We start from the raw sequence: 18,480 nt of genomic DNA on the forward strand, positions 1-18,480 counted from the left end.
AGATCCTTAAGTTTATCACATTTGGGAATTAATTGGTCTTGTTTCCATTTTGCAGAAAAATAAGATGTAAAAAAGAGAATTTTCAAGCACAAACTCAGATCTATTAGAAAGATTGAACGTGCCGAAGTTGTTTTTATAAATATCGGGTGGTGACCGAAAGGAGATAATGAGGATTATAAAAGCATTAAATTGTGTAGCCCCTTTTGGGGAGGCTAGAATTAATGACACTAAATAAATGACCCTTGCTAATAACCTGCCTGAAGAAATTGAGATGAATCTTCTTTTAACAAGGGAACGGTGTAAATGTAGAACACGTTGCAACAGTTGAGCAATGAAGCATAGAATTACCGAAGGAGAAGTTAGATAAGCATGCATGCAAGAGGCAATAATGTTGATGAAGATAGATAAAACAATGGACAGGTGGAGTGCTAAAACCAGCATGTACTTGGTGAACTTTATGGCTTATTTCTATACTCGGAATTATTTTTAAAAGGAAAAAACATCTTGCATTTCTGTTGTCTTATCAGAAGATGCTCTATTACTCAGTGAAGTATTTTTGATGTATACCTGGGTTGGAAGATTGCAACCTTCATGTGGTCTGCCCTGTTTTGACGAATGCAATCAACCCCGGCGGGCACAATCAAATAAGATCAAATAGAACAAGTTGTCGTACAAATTTAAGCTGCGCACGCCATACGCAAGAAGATATATACCTGTTTGAAATATGGCAACCCAATTCTCTGGACAGTGGCTTCTATAATAAAACGTGTTTTCTGCCGTGCGTGATCTTCTCTAGGTTTTCCACTGGATCTGTTACGTTGTGAAAGTTTGTTGGGATTGGACCCTGCCACCTGCAGCAGAGTCCTAAACAAGAATTACACTCTGTTGGTCTCCATGGCTCCACTCAGCAATGAAATCCGACCAATAAGCAGCTGCACACCACAGGTAAGCACCAAGGTTTTGAAACATTCCTCAGATTCAGCTTGAGTAATGAACTCCAACTGCATTATTATTGTTCAATGTGCTCAAAGTGCCATTCTGAAGATGTTAGTCGTAAGCAAGTTCCTCCAGGTGCTTTGTGTGACTGCTTAATTGTACATCATTTCTGGTAGCTGGGTGTACGAACTGCAGGTGTTTGGTTACAGGAAATGCGCAAAATATCAAAGGTGTTAATATTTTTCCTTGTCCTGTTGTTACTCCATAAATCATGACTAGAATTACTGTTCAGAATACAAAATGATACTCACAGTGGGGATAAAAATCTCCACATCGGTGCACATGTTTAGCTAATCCAGAGGAGTTCCTGCACTGTATAAAGCATGCATTCAGCCATAATAAAATGTTAATAATAAATGGAAGATAGCAGATGAGAAATTAAGTGAGAGAGACTTGATGATTTGCTTGGTACTGTTGTTCTAAGGAATGGTTGCTATTTGTAATTTATAAATGATCTGTTGATGTGCATTTGTATTTAATTGTATGCTGGCTTTGACCATGATGTGACATTTTCCTGGCGGTTTTTAGCCAGTTGGAAAAAAATGTCCTTGAGCTTCAATTCAAGAAACCTTACTGGCTAAAACTGATATTTAACAAAATGGTTGTTGTCATCGGCACTATATTCCATTTTTCTTTTCTGCTGCCCTAAATTTCCTATGCAAGTACTCATTTGCAAATTGAATGTTTTTTTTTTTTTGATTGATCGCCTGATGAAAAGGTATTAAATTATCCCAAGTATTTATGTTGTCTGTCAAAAATCCAGGTTTAATCAATTGTCCATACATTGACATTTTTTAATCAAAATATGAATTTATGAAGGGAGGTAATTTGTGCATTTATCCGGTTGTGATAAATCCTGTGCAGTGAACAAAAAGATGTCTGGAAATTCCAGTAAAGCCGATGTTTAATTATTCATCTATTCTGCGCAAGCATTTCATGCAACTTTCAGAAATGTGTACTTGCTAATGCAATATCATCAATGTGGAATTGACATTAACTGTTAGTTGGACTTAACACAGCTGTAATACAATTAGTCTTGTTTAGCCTGAAATTAATGTCACTCTGTGGTCCTATTAATATTGTATTTATGTTGTATAGGCTTGTTCCACAAAATAAAACCTACAAAATAAAATACTGGCATACCCAGTCACTTAGCTTCTGAAAGGAAAGTCAGATAAAGAATCATGAGCATGTCATATTTTGTGTGATTTTGATAACATGCATCACCCTTAAGGGCCTGTCCCACTTGGGAGACCTCCACCCCGACCTCTGGCAACCTTAAGCAACTTTTTTTTTTAAATCAAGATCGCGGTGACCTACGATCTCCTACGACCTTCCACGACTATGTGTACGACCTCCTGTGACTATGTTGAAGACCTCCCTCGATTATTAAGAAGACCACCTTCGACCTCCTTCAACTATGTTGAAGACTGGCTTTGACCATGTACGTTTTACTCGAGGATGGTCTCTGGCAAATTGGTCCGTGAATGAGCACGACCTCCTTCCACCTCAGAGGACCAAACCGTAAACCAACAATGACCAGTGACGAGTGTCTACAGCTCAAATGATCACCTGATAAAATGATGTCAAGTCTGCATTTTTTTTTCTCACTAAAAAATGCCTCCTGGGTTTTTTTTGTTTAAATCATTCTGAACCATGCAAGCAAGGAAGGAACTAGTTTGGACGATGTTAGCAAAAATACAACTGCTGCTGTTTGCAGTAGCCCTTTTGATTCGGCAGCCTTTTAAGAAAGGCAGAAGGGGAAGAGCAAGGGTGAATAGGAAGTACAATAAGAGGTCTCAATGGGTGAATGAAGATGATGTGACGGGCTGTCCCAGATGACTGGAAGAGAGTGGCGCTGGGCTTTGACAAAATATGGAACTTTAAGCACACATGCAGGGCAGTGGATGGCAAGCATGCCATTCTTGTCCCTGTATCCCTCATTTCCCTTTTCGTACAGGATGGCATTCTGCTAGAACCATTCCTCAAAGGTCCCCCTCCTGCTGCCTGGTGAAGGTGTAAGGCATAACTTTCCTCCAGCCCTCCCTCACCACCAATGGGGCATCTGCCTCTGATGCTGTGTCAGACACAGGAGAAAGGGCTGCTTCGCTGCCTTCAAATGAGGCAGTGAAGGATGGGGTGGTGGTGGTGGGGACATATACTACCACCCTGGTCTCTTCCTCTAGGGGTCTCTCATGCAGGGCTACCTCCTCCTGTACTATCACCTCCTGTGACATCACCTGCCACTCCCCCTCCTGGGTGAGCAACACCTGCATGCCAAGTTTTTTTTAGGGTTGTGCCCTGCGCTGCTGCCTTTTTGGTGCCATCTCTAAAACACAAGTCTCCTCTCCAAAAAACTCTCCAGCTATGAATCGACATGCCGGAGTGAAAGAGGTGACGTTCTGCTGTTTAAATTGCCTTTTTTTTCCCCACTGACCACCTACGACTAGCATCACGACCTACTATGGCCGGCTTCGACTAGACCCAAGACTAAAAAAAATATGGATTTTTCCCACGGCATCCTATTATTAGTCGCGATCAATTTTGAACATTTTGAAATATACGCTGCAACCTAGCTGAAGTCTCGACTACGCGGAGACCACTCTCGACCATGAAGGAGAGTGACGAAGACCTCCTACAACCTCGCCGCGACTATGGGTCGCGGGCACACTCGCCAGAGGTCGCGGTGGAGGTCGCCCAAGTGGGACAGGGGCGGTGGAGGTCGCCCAAGTGGGACAGGGGCTTTATAATAAATCAATAACAATTTTTCTCATATTTTAGCACATAGGGCCAGCCATCCCAGAAGTTAGTTCAATCTGGTTTAAACTCTACATCTACCATATTACTGGACAAGGACCTCCATCATTATTACTTACGAAAGGATCAAGGCTTAGAAAACTTCCTGACGTTTTACAGGTATTTTTGAGAAAATATGTTCTCATAACTTTTATATATAAAATCAACGTTTGTTTTCTTTTCTGTACTGCTTGTACGTCATTTATAATTGATTAAAAATACAAAAATCCTTCTCATTTCCCAGGGATATGACCGGTTACTTATAACTTCTTGGGGACACGATCCTGGTGTTGTTCCTACTTCAAACGTGCTCAGCATGCTGAATGATGCCCTCACACATTCTGCTGTATTAATACAGGTAAAGCGATATTCAAAACTTTACATTCCTTTCCTAGAAAGCTAGAAAATAGGTACAGGAAGAGGCCCTTCGAGCCAGCACCACCATTCATTGTGATCATGGCTGATCGTCCCCAATCAATAACCCGTGCCTGCCTTCAATGGAGCATATTCCATGCTGGGGTGAATAAGCGAGTTCGGTATTCCAACTGCGCATACCCAAGTTATAGGTCACTGGAGATAAACATTCTCGGCAGCTAAGCTGCTGCATGTATACAGAACTGCGTTTCATCCATAGTCAGGATCTAACCCGGGTCTCCAGCATGAGCAATTGACCGTCCCCATCCAAGTGGCCCATCCCTGTTCGGGGGCGGCCGGAGATGTCCGGGTGACCCTGGACTGATGGGACACCGGCCCGGAGCAGGGTCAAGACCCGAAACATCACCTATTCCTTTTCTCCAAAGATGCTGCCTGTCCCGCTGAGTTACTGCAGCATTTTGTGTGTATCCCCATTTATGACCGTCCTGTTAGTCCAAGGTCACCCAGGATATCTCCGGCTGCCCCCGTTAAGGGATGGGACACTCGGGAGGGGACGGGGACGGTCCAGTAGCAATTCAGCAGCGCTTGCAGTGCTGGAGACCCAGGTTCGATCCTGACTACGGATGATACCCAGGTCTGTACGCATGTAGTAGTTCAGCTGCCGAGAATGTCTCTCTGCCAGTACAGTCCCTCCCCGTCTCCCACTCGCATCTGCTCCCGCTACCTGGCACCCCTGTTCCTCAGATTAAATATATTTTTACACATAAATTATGAATAAAGATAATAATTTATACTATAGTCCAGCTAAAAACTAAGCGGACTCAAGTTGTGTGCTTGAACGTGTTTTAATTGGTAAGATACAGCTCCCTACTCCTCAAATGGGCATGGGTGTTGCCCGACCTTAATCAATCAACGAGACCACTATTTAGCATAAAATCATGAATTTACGGTGCTTATGTTAATGTATAGTTTGGCAGATGTGCCTGTGTTGGATTTAAAATTGAACATAATTAGTTATCTGCATACTGGTATTCCTATCCTGATGTTTGGTTGCATGGACTTCAATGAAATCAAAGGCATGGAAGTGAATATAGCTGATACACTAATATGATGTTTTGCAGCAGTGACTTCTCTCCCCCTCCTTCCACCCTTGCCCCAGCATCACTAAAACATTTAATTCCCAATGAGGTAGTAATGCTGCCATAAGAATAGTGAAATAAATTGATCCATTGCATTGTTCTTTCAAGGGTTATGGTATCCATGGTGATGGAGAAACTACGTACATTCCATTTCCCTTCGATGAAGTGGAGATAAATGGAGGTGAGCTTTTGCAGCTTCTCTTTGTTAACTTCCCTGATTAAAGTAGCATTACAGTAAAATACCAGCAAATCTCATATCAAATCTTGGTTGACTGCTGTAAGTTGCATTAGAATGGATGTACCTTTCGATTTTATTCATTTTCAGAATAGTAATGCATAATTCAGCCATCTTTTATATAATCAGTCTTTGACATCATAAATCTTCCTACTGCTGTTAAATCTTTTCTTACATCTGTAATGCAAAGGATTTATAGTACGGGAGTAGGTTATGCTGCCAAACTGGTTCCTGTCATTGTTTCTGTTCCTTATAAGCCTTCCCCAGGCCTCTTCATTTCATATAATCAGTGAATATTTCCATTCCTTTTTCCTTCGTGGGAGCAGAGGGATTCCGTTTGATGGAGATTTCCTCGTGAAATCACCATCAAAGAGAAGCAAGACTGGTTAATGCTTCACCTGAAACCAAACAACTAGTGGAAGCGCTGGATTCAGCAAAGGCTTACGTTTCAGACAACATCCCCCTCTTGTAGTATTGATAACTTTTGCACAAGCTCGCTGTGTCTTTTGCCAAGTTGTTCCAGGACAGTTACAACACTAGAATCCACTGGCCAAGATGAAAAATTATCCAGAAAAGTCCTGTTCACAAAAAGCAAAACAAATCCAATCCAGCCAATTACTCCCTTGTCAGTCGGTTCTCAATAAGGTCAAGTCAACTTTATTCGTCACATACACATAAAAGATGTACAGTGAAATGAAAGTGACAATGCCTGCGAGATTGTGCGAAACTAAAGAACAGAACTGAACCAGTATTTACATTTTTTTTTTAAAGAAGACACAACAGAATTTACGCCCTGTGTTTAAGAATTCAGATTCAGATTCAATTTTAATTGTCATTGTCATTGTCAGTGTACAGTACAGAGACAACGAAATGCATTTAGCATCTCCCTGGAAGAGCGACATAGCAAACGATTTGAATAAATAATAATAAGTGGGGGGGGGGGGGGTGGGTGGTGATTGGCAGTCACCAAGGTACGTTGTTGAGTAGAGTGACAGCCGCCGGAAAGAAGCTGTTCCTCGACCTGTTGGTTCGGCAACGGAGAGACCTGTAGCGCCTCCCGGATGGTAGGAGGGTAAACAGTCCATGGTTGGGGTGAGAGCAGTCCTTGGCGATGCTGAGCGCCCTCCGCAGACAGCACTTGCTTTGGACAGACTCAATGGAGGGGAGCGAGGAACCGGTGATGCATTGGGCAATTTTCACCACCCTCTGCAATGCCTTCCGGTCAGAGACAGAGCAGTTGCCATACCATACTGTGATGCAGTTGGTAAGGATGCTCTCGATGGTGCAGCGGTAGAAGTTCACCAGAATCTGAGGAGACAGATGGACCTTCTTCAGTCTCCTCAGGAAGAAGAGACGCTGATGAGCCTTCTTGATCAGAGTAGAGGTATTGTGGGTCCAAGAGAGGTCATCGGAGATGTTGACTCCCAGGAACCTGAAGCTAGAAACACGTTCCACCTCCGTCCCGTTAATGTGGATGGGGGTGTGCGTGCCGCCTCTGGACTTCCTGAAGTCTGAGCTCCTTGGTCTTCTTGGAGTTAAGGGCCAGGTTGTTGTCAGCGCACCATGCTGCTAAGTGCTGGACCTCCTCCCTGTAGGAAGAAGGAACTGCAGATGCTGGAAAATCGAAGGTACACAAAAAAGCTGGAGAAACTCAGCGGGTGCAGCAGCCCTGATGAGATCAGAGTTTACAGTCCTGATGGCCTGTGGGAAGAAAATGCCTCGCATCCTCTCTGTTTTCATAGCGTGACAGCAGAGGCGCTTGCCCGACCGTAGCAGCTGGAACAGTCCGTTGCTGGGGTGTTAGGGGTCCCTCATGATCTTGCTGGCTCTGGATCGGCACCTCCTGGTGTATACGTCCTGCAGGAGGGAGTGAAGTTCCCGTGGTGCGTTCGGCCGAACGTACTACTCTCTGCAGAGCCTTCCTGTCCTGGGAGGAGATATTGCCAAACCAGATAGAGTTGTTTCGGGTCAAGATATTTTCTATAGCACCAGAGTAGAAGGACTGAAGGATCCTCAGAGAGACTCCGAATTTCCTCAGCTGCCTGAGGTGGTAAAGGCGCTGCCTTGCCTTTCTCACCAATGCGGCAGTGTGTGTTGTCCACGTCAGATCCTCTGTGTTGTGGAATGTGGACTCCCAGGTATTTAAAGCTGCTCACCCTATCCACAGTAGTCCCATTTATCCCCAGTGGTGTGTACGTCCTCGGTTGTTGTGCCCTTCTAAAGTCCACAATCAGCTCCTTCGTTTTAGTGACATTCAAGAGGAGACTGTTGTTCTGACACAAGAGTGCCAGATCACCCACCTCCTCCAGGTAGGCCTTCTCATCGTTATCGGAGATCAGGCCCACCACCACAGTGTCATCAGCAAACTTGATGATGGAGTTGGTGCTGAACCTGGCCACACAGTCGTGTGTGTACAGGGAATACAGTAGGGGGCTGAGGACGCAACCCTGGGGGAATCCTGTGTTCAGGGTGAGGGTATGTCTACCCATCTTGACCGCCTGGGGCCTGACGGTCAGAAAGTCCTGGACCCAGGCACACAGGGGAGTGTTCAGTCACAGTTCTAGTCTGGTGGGGACTATGGTGTTGAAAGCTGAACTGAAATCAATGAACAGCATCCCCACATAGCCCCCCTTCTGGCTGTCAAGGTGAGAGTGAGTGGCGTGCAAAACCTGGGAGACCGTATCATCCGTGGATCTGTTTGGACGGTCCAGGGTGCAAGTGGGGATGGCGCAGATGTAGTCCTTGATCAGCCTCTCGAAGCATTTCATGACTACTGAGGTGAGGGCCACCGGTCGGTAGTCATTCAAGCAGGCTGGAGAGGCATTCTTAGGCACTGGTACAATAGTGGATCTCTTGAAGCAGGTAGGGACCACGGACTTGGACAGTGAGAGGTTGAATATTGTGGTGAACACTGGAGCTAACTGATTAGCACAATACTTTAGTACTCGCCCAGATACACCATCTGGGCCTACAGCTGTATGCCCTGCCCATGCCAAAAACAAAAGTGAGGAGACCCAAACATGATTGAAATGTTGAAATTTGTCTTGAGTTCTACATACAAGCAGTCCCCAGATTATATAAGGGATCTGTACCTGGAACTGTCTAAATTTATTTTTCTTTGTCAGAAACAAGTGATTTCAATGTGGGTTGATTTATCATGTATGTTTCTCTGTTGTCTTTCCCTGCGTGATGTCAATGGTAGAGAATCAGATTGTCTCCCATCTATAGGCTATTTTTCATGGCCTTAAAGTATCAATGGGATATGACATTGTTTGATGAAGTATTTTACAAGAATCAATAGAACACAATGCCTTGTCTGTTTCCAAAGCAAATCTATTAAGTGGCCTCCAGCTGTGAACCAATGTAAGGTATGTTTGTAAGGACTACGTGGCGCCTGTTAGCTTATTTCATGGAAGTTACGTGTGACTGTTTTTTATTTTGAAGCCTAGTTGCCTGTTGAATTAAGTATTTGCTACCCGTCTTCCATAACTTGTGAAAATGTTGCATTTCTGGAACTAACTTTCCTGTCTTAAAAATTGTTTAAAAAAAATTATGGAAGAATTTGCTTACATTTGGATTTCCCTAATTTAGGTATTCCTTAACCCGGGGGGGGGCTCCTGTGTATGACATTTTAATGAACTTCATTCTTTTAACTCTTCCTTGGGATTATTGCAGAATTTTCCCGGAGTAATATGTGCTCACACAGAGCTTTGAAAGTGTTGAGGGAAAAAGTGGATCTGGAACATTTCTGTGGGTTTGTGAACATGGTGAACCCTCGAGCTTGCCGCTATAATGGCAGACGATCCAGTGAGGACCTGGATGAGAAAGGTAGGCCAGGTTCAGTTTGTAGAACAACATTGGATGTACACTTGTCCAACCATTTCAATATCTGTGAATATCTTGAGATTTTTGATTTACAGAGTCACACGGCACAGAAACAGGCCCATGGGCCCAACTTTACCATGCCGACCAAGATACCCCATCTACACTTGTCCCATCTGCCTACATTTGACCCACATCCCTCTCAACCTTTCCCATCCGTGTACCAGTCCAAATGTCTCTTAATTGTGATTTTGTCTTTTGGTTGGAATATTAAACCAAACAACACCCCCCCTTCATACACCACCTTCTTTCTCAACTACCTTCTCCTCAACTACCTTCTCTGCATCTCATTCTATATACCCGCCATTCTCTGTGTGAAAACGTTTCCCCTCACATAACTTTAAATCTATCCCCTCTCACCTTAAACCTAAGTCCTCTGGTTGTTGATTCCCCTACTCTGAGTAATGCATTAAAAAATTATAATAGAAACGTAGAAAATAGGTGCAGGAGGAGGCCATTCAGCCCTTCGAGCCAGCACCACCATTCATTGTGATCATGGCTGATCGTTCCCTATCAATGACCCGTGCCTGCCTTCTCCCCACATCCCTTGACTCCACTAGCCCCTAGAGCTCTATCTAACTCTCTTAAATCCATCCAGTGACTTGGTCTCCACTGCCCTCTATGGCAGGGAATTCCATAGTGCAGTGCACTAATAAGAGATTATTTAATAATGAGAGTGCGGGACTTCTTATCACAGATTTATGGTAAGGAATAGAAACATAGAAACATAGAAAATAGGTGCACGAGTAGGCCATTTGGCCCTTCGAGCCTGCACCGCCATTCAATATGATCATGGCTGATCATCCAACTCAGTATCCCATACCTGCCTTCTCTCCATAACCCCTGATCCCTTTAGCCACAAGGGACACATCTAACTCCCTCTTAAATATGGCCAATGAACTGGCCTCAATATCCCTCTATTGTCTGCTGCATTTCCAAGTTATTTCAGTTTAAGGTATTGTCTAGTTTTTCTTCAAGGGAATAATGGGTTGGAACATCACAAGGTTCTTCACAAGCATTTACAGGATCTCAAGATTTTGTCATAGTGTGATGCATGAATGGCAGCTATTTTATAACTGCAGTACCATATCCTGATCAGTATTTTGTTGAGGGGTAAACATTGGCCAGTTGGAATTTGAAATGTCATTCTTTGATTAGAATCCTCCTCTTGAACGAATGCGAGCAGACCCTTTGTCAAACTGAGAAAGAAGATGGTGGATGAAGGGGGGTGTTGTTTGGTTTAATGCTACAACCAAAAGACAGCACATGCAAAAATCCGGCAGGACTGTACATGGGGTTGAGAAACTAACTATTTTGGCTCAAGGAATACAAAATCAATGGAGATACCTCTAGGTTTACTTCGAAATTGCGCATTTCATTTTGAATGCAAAATATATTTCCCTCTTCTTGTCATGGGTCTAAATCTACAGAAATGCCTTCACCCAGAGGGATTGCAAACAAAGTAGCTTACCACCTTATCAAAGCAATTTGGAATGTTCACTAAATTCTTGCTAGCAATGCATCTTGAAAATGAATAAATGATGGGGGAAGAAGGAGAAATCCTTGACATATTGTTAATCTAATGTGCATTTGTATTTTTTTGCAGAAGAATTTGAATCCCCATCTGGCTCTGTTCAAGGCAGCACAGAATCATTTGAGTTAGTGGCAGATGAGCCCGTGGCTGATTCTGGAACCAAAAGAACTGGTGAAGGTAAAGGCAAATCTTGCGACATTAATCTTCTGCCAGTGTTTAGAATCGAGCACCTTCCAAACCCAGGTCCATATTCAATCAAAAGTGAATGGGTTTTAGTTCCCGGAGAGTACAATCACTTCCTGTTTCCATCTCTGAGCTGCACTCTACCTTGCTTTGACATATTAATATCAGGTCAAAATCCTTGCTATTCTCCACTTAGGGAGCATCTCTGCTGCATGGACTGCAGTGGTTTAAGAAAGTGACTCACACCCACCTACACAAAGGCAATTGTCAGTGACCCCCACCACCCAAGAATAAAGTTTTAATAAAACCAAACAGGGCTCCTTCTAGTTGGTGAATATGTGGATGTTCGTAAGATCATAAGATACAGGAGCAGTATTTTGGTCATTTGGACCATCGAGTCTGCTCTGCCATTTGATCATGGCTGATCTATTTTTCCTTCAACCCCATTCTCTTGCCTTCTCACCAAAACATTTGGTGCCCATATTAATCAATAACCTAGCAATCTGCGCTTTAAAAATGCCTAATGGTTTGGTCTCCACTGCCATCTGTGGCAATAAATTCCACAGATTCACCATCCTCTGGCTAAAGAAATTCCTCCTCGTTTATTCTGAGACTGCTCACTTGAGCTGTCTGATTTGAGTTCTTGGCACTGAACTAGTATATTTCAGCATTAGTTTAGTGGATTTCAGTCATCAAATGAACGTGCTGGCTAGTCATCTTGCTTCACATTCTCACACAGTGTCTAAGGTGTGTTTGGCAACTGCTTTCATTCCTACAGCTCTCTGACATCTGTGCTCTTTTAATTCTGCCTTTTCATGCATTTGCAAATTTAATTGTGCCTTCGGCTACCAAGACCCTTTCATCTGGAAAGTCTTTCAACAACCTCTGTCTTCATTTCATTCCTCACAAACCAACCTCATCATTCATCTTTTGATCAGCTGTCGCATTATCTTCCTTGCAAATTTTCCTCTTGCCCTTATGAAGAGCTTTTAATCATTTCTCTTTCACGTTGAATATCTTGGACTTGTTGAATGTACCAACTGCAGAAAGGCCTTTGGCCAAACATGGCTTGTACTCGCTAGAATTTAGAAGATTGAGGGGGGATCTTATAGAAACTTACAAAATTCTTAAGGGGTTGGACAGGCTAGATGCAGGAAGATTGTTCCCGATGTTGGGGAAGTCCAGCACAAGGGGTCACTATTTAAGGATAAGGGGGAAATCTTTTAGGACCGAGATGAGAAAAACATTTTTCACACGGAGAGTGGTGAATCTCTGGAATTCTCTGCCACAGAAGGTAGTTGAGGCCAGTTCATTGGCTATACAGGTGCACAACCTTTTATCCGAAAGCCTTGGGACCAGACACTTGTCGGATTTCGGACATTTTCGGATTTCCGAATGGAAGATTTTTAGCGTAGATTAGGTAGGTAGCGCGGGCGGCTTGAAAAGTCTGGAGTAGCTGCCTCCTCCCCGGAGACCAAGAGAATCATTGCATAAATGTTAGTCAGTTAGTTTGGAGGGATTTTATGTGGTGGTGGTGGAGTAGGGGTGAAGGGGGAAACTTTAATTCTTAGTCCCCTACCTGGTCGGCGACTCCCAACCTCGCGGAGCTGGGGGCTCCGTCCGGCCGCGGGCGGCGCCGGTTGGAGCTCCGACCCCGGCAACTCTACCCCTGGCTGCGCGGCTCCAAATCCAGCGACGCTCCGCGAATGTTGGGAGTCGGCGGTCACAGCGCTCTGGAGCTTGCCGCACGGCGACCCGGTAAGGCATTGCCCACTTCCCGCTGGTATCCCAGCGCTGCGACGCCGCCGACTCCCGACATTCCCGGAGCTGGGGCGTCCGGCCGCGGGCCGCGCTGGATTTGGAGCGCCGCGCAGCCAGGGGTAGAGTTGCTGGGGTCGGAGCTACAACCGGCGCCGCCAGCAGCCCCACTGGCCACAGCGCTGCGGAGCTTACTGCACGGCGACCCGGTAGGCATTGACCGCTCCCCGCCTCTCCGACCAGGTAGGGGACTAAGCATTAAAGTTTACCCCTTCACCCCCCCTGCACATAAAAGTCCTCCAAACTAACTGACTAACATTTAAGCAATGATTTACAGATGTTTAAGCGTCTCCCGGTCTCCGGGGAGGAGGCAGCCGCTACAGTAGTACAGACCTGGGTTGACCGTGGGTCGTTTCGGGTCAAGTTTGGCGCTAAACGCGAGCTTTGGTGCGCAGACGACATCTGGAAAAAATGGCCGGTTTTCGGAGTTTTTCGGTTTCCGGAACTCTGGATAAAAGGTTGTGCACCTGTATTTAAGAGGGAGTTAGATGTGGCCCTTGTGGCTAAAGAGATCAGGGGGTATGGAGAGAAGGCAGGTACAGGATACTGAGTTGGATGATCAGCCATGATCATATTGAATGGTGGTGCAGGCTCGAAAGGCCGAATGGCCTACTCCTGCACTTATTTTCTATGTTTCTATGACAATTACATCAGGTGACTATTTTTCACCCAGAAATGCTGCCCCTAAAGTGAAAGAGGGGAATATCATGGTGTTCTAATTTTACAATGTTCTAATTTTCCAGTTTCCACTGTGGAGCAGGATTGGATTCCTCTGGAGGTCTGCTTCGGGATCCCGCTCTTTGTTTCAGAACTGAACAGACATGTTTGTAGGAAGATTGCGGCGCATGGATTGTGTGGGAAGGAGAAGTAAGTTAGTTTTCACGATCATGGCTGGTTTGCCTTTTTCTCCTCATGGAATCATTGCTTTAACTTGCATTGAATGATGCATGATGGACACTGTTGTGGATGTACTGGTTCTTGAGGGCCCAGCTCTTTCATTGGAGCTCATCTTCAAATATTAATCCAACCGCAAGAAATTGCAGAGGATTGTGGATCAGCCCAGACCATTACACAAACCGACCTCCCTTCCATTGACTCCATTTGCACTTCATACTTTTTCTGCAGCTCCACCACCATAATAAAGGACGAGACTCACCCAGGTCACTCCCCCTTCTCCCCTCTCCCATCAGGCAAGCATTATCGAAGTGTGAAAATGCACACCCCCAGATTCAGGGGCAGTTTCTTCCCAACTGTTATCAGATAACTGAATCATCCTATCAACAACTAAAACGTTGTCCAGAGCTACTTTCTATCTCATTGGAGACCCTCAGACAATCTTTCATTGGACTTTATTGAACTTGTATCTTGCACTAAACATTATTTTCCCTTTATCATGTATTCGTATACTGTGGATAGCTGGATTGTAATCATGTACAGTTTTTCTGCTGACAGGTTAGCATACAACAAAAGCTTTTAGCTGATGTTCAAATATTTGTCTATTTCTCCATTGTCCTGTTTGTTTTTAAGTTGAGTCTGATTCTGAAAGATTCTGAAACAGCTCTGCCACTTGAAATTGCTTCCCCCCACACTCCATGAACAGTCTGAAAGTTCAGCCCTTGACACTGTCCATCATTCAATTAAATAATGGCTGATCTGTGCTTAGCTCCCTCAGTGAGATCCACATCCCTCATTGTCCTTAAAAAATTTGTTTTAAATTGCCAATCTCATTTTTGGTTTTTATTTGACCTTCTCTCTATCTCTCCCCCCCCCCCCCCCCCCCCTCCCCCCTTGGAATCACACATCCTTTTGGGAGAAGCGTGTTGCAGAGTTCTTCATTATTTATTGTGCAAAGTGTTTTCTACCATTTCCCCAAGCTGCCTAGCTGAAAATTCACACTTTATGCAAGAGTTAAAACAATACTTCTCATCTCATCTATGAAAGATGATTACCATTAATTTCATATCTGTGCCATCTGCTAATTGATGCCTTGCTAATGGAAACAAATGCTCATTTACCCACCAAGGCACAACATAACATCAAACATCTTATTAGATGGCCATTTTCTTCACTGTCAACATTTATGAATTGTTACTAATTGCATTGCTGTTCGTCAGATTGAATGTATAAATTGGCTGCCACATTTCCTACGGTTGGGTGTCCTGAGGACATGAAAAGCACCACAGAAATGCAATACTTTATTTCTAAAAATCCTCTGTAAGGAGAAGGATCTAATCTTGTCTCCATGTACACAAAATGCATCAAATCTGATGCTATTTAATAAATTCACAACATTTCAGGCCTGTGTGCCTGATCACTCATATTCTTCCATTGAGCATTTAAAGGTGTAATATCTAGACAACGGTTCTTAAAAGTCACACTTGCACAAAGGTAATCCTATTGTCTTTAATTTGTTCAAAAGTAATCCAAATGTACAACTGCCAAATTTCAAGTCAAATTCATTGTAATATGCATAAGTGCAGTGTGGGACAGGTACAATTTAAAACTTGCTTACAGCAGCATCACAGGTACATTAACAAGACTACACACAAAAAAAACATGAGGGGAATTGATAGGGTAAATACACAAATTATTTTACACGGGATAGAGGAATCAAGAACCAGTGGACTTAAGTTTAAGGTGAGAAGGGAAAGATTTGATAAGAACCTGAAGGGCAACTTTTTTAACTCAAGAGGGTAGTGGGTCTATGGAATGAATTGCCAGATGGAGTAGTTGAGGCAGGTACAATAGCAACAATTAAGAGACACAGGTACATGGATAGGAAAGGTATAGAGGGATAGGGATCAACTGCGGGCAAATGGAACTAGCTGAGACTGGGCATCTTGGTCTGCATGAACAAGTGGGGCTGAAAGGCTTGTTACTGTATAACTCTTGACAGGTTTTGTACCTCCTACAGTTGCAGAAGGAAGTGCCATGAGATGAAAAAGGTGGGTGGGGAGGGAAAGTGAACCAGGGAGTTATGAAGAGCGGGTCCCTGTGGAACTGCAAACTTTATCCTGGCTATCTCCCCTCTATACCCTCAATACATATTTTACACACATTCTACAAGATGTTGAAAAGAAAACAAAAGACTACAAAAAAAACAAGACTTTGATGCAAAATAAATTAGAAAAATCAGATCCATGGCAGAACAAGTGGTGCATGGTGTTCCATTTGGCATACTTCACCGTTAAACAAAAGGCAGGAAAGCAAATGTTTTTCGACCCAGTTCGAACTAATTAATTAAGTTATGGACGTGCTGAAAAAATACCCAGGCAGGAGAGAGTGGATCCTCATAAACTGAGTTCCTAAAAGCCTCAGTTTTGAAATACTTAGACCACATTAACAATTCTAGAATCTCAACCCATTCACCTTCAGTGATCCCTGCCACCCTTCCATAATCATTTTAAATATTCTTCCTTGATGCCCACTTATTTTAGGGCATTTTACCTTGCAATGAACTAAGCATAAGTTGCCCTGGACAGTGTGTTTAGATGATGCAAACTTTACATTCATAAGATAACTTAAAGCAATTCAGTTCTTTGTGGGAATAGTTCAAATGATTAAAAGAGGGGGAACAGGTTGTAACTGCTGCTTATGTAAATTTGAAGTTTTACTGTTTATGGTACAATTGTGGTATTGATGTATTGGCAGAAGCAGTTCACTGCCATTTGTTAGCTGTAAAACATCGAAAACTATACGTTGGAAAGTTATTCCTTAATATCATTCATAATGATTTGGACTCTGTCTCCTTAAACAGAGGCTGGTGCAATGAGTAGGCATATTCTCCCTCTGTGCTTTTATCTGCGCCATATCTTTGTCGATTCTTAACGTGCTATGTTCTCATTTTTCCACAGCCTTCTGAAACTTTTGCATTCCAGTAGAAAGCTATCTCTGCAAGTCCTCAGCTTTGTACAGTCATTCCAGGTAAAAAAAAAAGTGCAGCTCACTTTCAACCAGTTGTAAAGCTGTTTAAGATGTATATTTATGTACGTTAGTTAGATAAGAGGAAGAAGAGTGAGACAGGAACCCTTTTGTCTTTAGGATTTGGTTTCACATCTAACCTGAAAATCTCTTATTGGCATTGATGAACCTAGTTAGATATGGAACTGCAGTGGTTGATATTGGATTCATAGGGGAAATGACTGGGGAAATTAATTCTTAATTGACATTGGGCCCTGAGTATGTCATGTTGAGAGATTGGGAAGGGAGTTTGATACTGGGTACCTGAAAGGAAAAGTTGTTCCATTGTACAAACATGCAGAAGAGCAAGCTATGTGGCCCAAAATAGCCATCCCATTGTTTATGCTCCATACCAGCTGCTTCCTCCCACTCCTCACTATCATTTTGTTTCTCCTTTATGGGTTTGACCAACTTACTCTTAAACATGTCCGTCTTTCACGCCATCCACTCTCTGGTATTGGGAGATGTGCATTTCCCAATATTCTGCATTTCCCATGTATTCAAGAGAGAATTAGATTTTGCTCTTCGGGCTAAAGGAATCGAGGGATATGGGGAGAAAGCAGGAATGGAGTTCTGATTTTGGATGATCAGCCATGATCATATTGAATGGCTCAAAGGGCCGAATGGCCAACACCTGCACCTATTTTCCATGTTTCAATCTCTGATTTCTGGGTAAAGAAATTCCTCCTGAACCAAACCGAGTGTAAATTTCACAAAACATGGATAATAATAAATGTATTTCTGGTGTGGCATTTCTGGGATGTTTTTCTTAATTACTGTTCTTGTGTGTTCAGGAAACCAGCGACTCGGATAGTGGTGTAACAAATTTATTTCCCTACACATCGTCCATTGATGCAGGAGTTCCTCTTCCAGCTAAGAGCCTGATCTTCAAAGATGGAGTCTTGTCTGAATGGGTTGGACGTTCTCACTTACCTGTACATATTGCAAGATTGCACAAGGAGCAAACTAATTGAACTCATTTCTATTGTTATGATACTGCACACCTCGATAAGAAAGTTTGTTTCATTTCTTCTATACTTGGCTTTTCACTTCTTCCTTTCTAACAGTTCTCTCTTTTCTCTCTCCCACTCATCTCTCCCCCTCTTTTCTCTCCCTTTCCATTTTTCTCACCCTTTCCATTTTCTTCCCCTCACTTCTCTTCTTTCTCTCTCCCCCCCCCCCTTTTTTCTCTCTCCCCCTCTATTCCCTCTCTCTCTCTCTTTTTTCTCCCTCCCTCTCCTTTCCCTCGCTTCCTAAAGAACTAAATGCTGATCTAAATTGATGTGGTTATTTAGTACCTTAATAATGTTTTAAAAATAAGCTCTGGGCTCTTAATGATGTAAACTTCTTAGGAAAATGGTGGAAAAAAATCACTTCTGAACATATGTATAAAGAATCACTTGGTATTTCCACTTGAAACTGTTGGATAAATATATGCAGCTTTTTCTCTGAATCAGTATTTGGAACCGCAGGTTGTAGAGGCTAATATTGAAAAAGTGTTATATGGTGCAGAGCAACTTCAGACAACGGTGATTACGATCTATACTACCATTGATCGAATC

The 18,480-nt window shown here is 43.3% G+C and overlaps 1 protein-coding gene across 2 annotated transcripts in view; it reads left to right on the top strand.

Moving 5' to 3' along the window:
- fam91a1 (family with sequence similarity 91 member A1) overlaps positions 1–18,044 on the top strand; it is a 57,910-nt gene extending 39,866 nt beyond the window's left edge. For both annotated transcript variants that reach the window (XM_055634744.1, XM_055634745.1), the window contains exons 16-24: positions 797–945; positions 3,778–3,912; positions 4,037–4,150; positions 5,415–5,487; positions 9,217–9,369; positions 11,030–11,134; positions 13,702–13,825; positions 16,813–16,882; positions 17,713–18,044. In XM_055634744.1, the coding sequence (XP_055490719.1) occupies positions 797–945; positions 3,778–3,912; positions 4,037–4,150; positions 5,415–5,487; positions 9,217–9,369; positions 11,030–11,134; positions 13,702–13,825; positions 16,813–16,882; positions 17,713–17,892 (1,103 nt within the window). In that variant the 3' untranslated portion in view covers positions 17,893–18,044. The remainder of the gene's footprint in view (positions 1–796; positions 946–3,777; positions 3,913–4,036; positions 4,151–5,414; positions 5,488–9,216; positions 9,370–11,029; positions 11,135–13,701; positions 13,826–16,812; positions 16,883–17,712) is intronic.
- The last annotated feature ends 436 nt before the right edge of the window (positions 18,045–18,480 follow it).

Source organism: Leucoraja erinacea, chromosome 4 (assembly GCF_028641065.1).
Source record: "Leucoraja erinacea ecotype New England chromosome 4, Leri_hhj_1, whole genome shotgun sequence".
NCBI lineage: Eukaryota > Metazoa > Chordata > Chondrichthyes > Rajiformes > Rajidae > Leucoraja > Leucoraja erinaceus.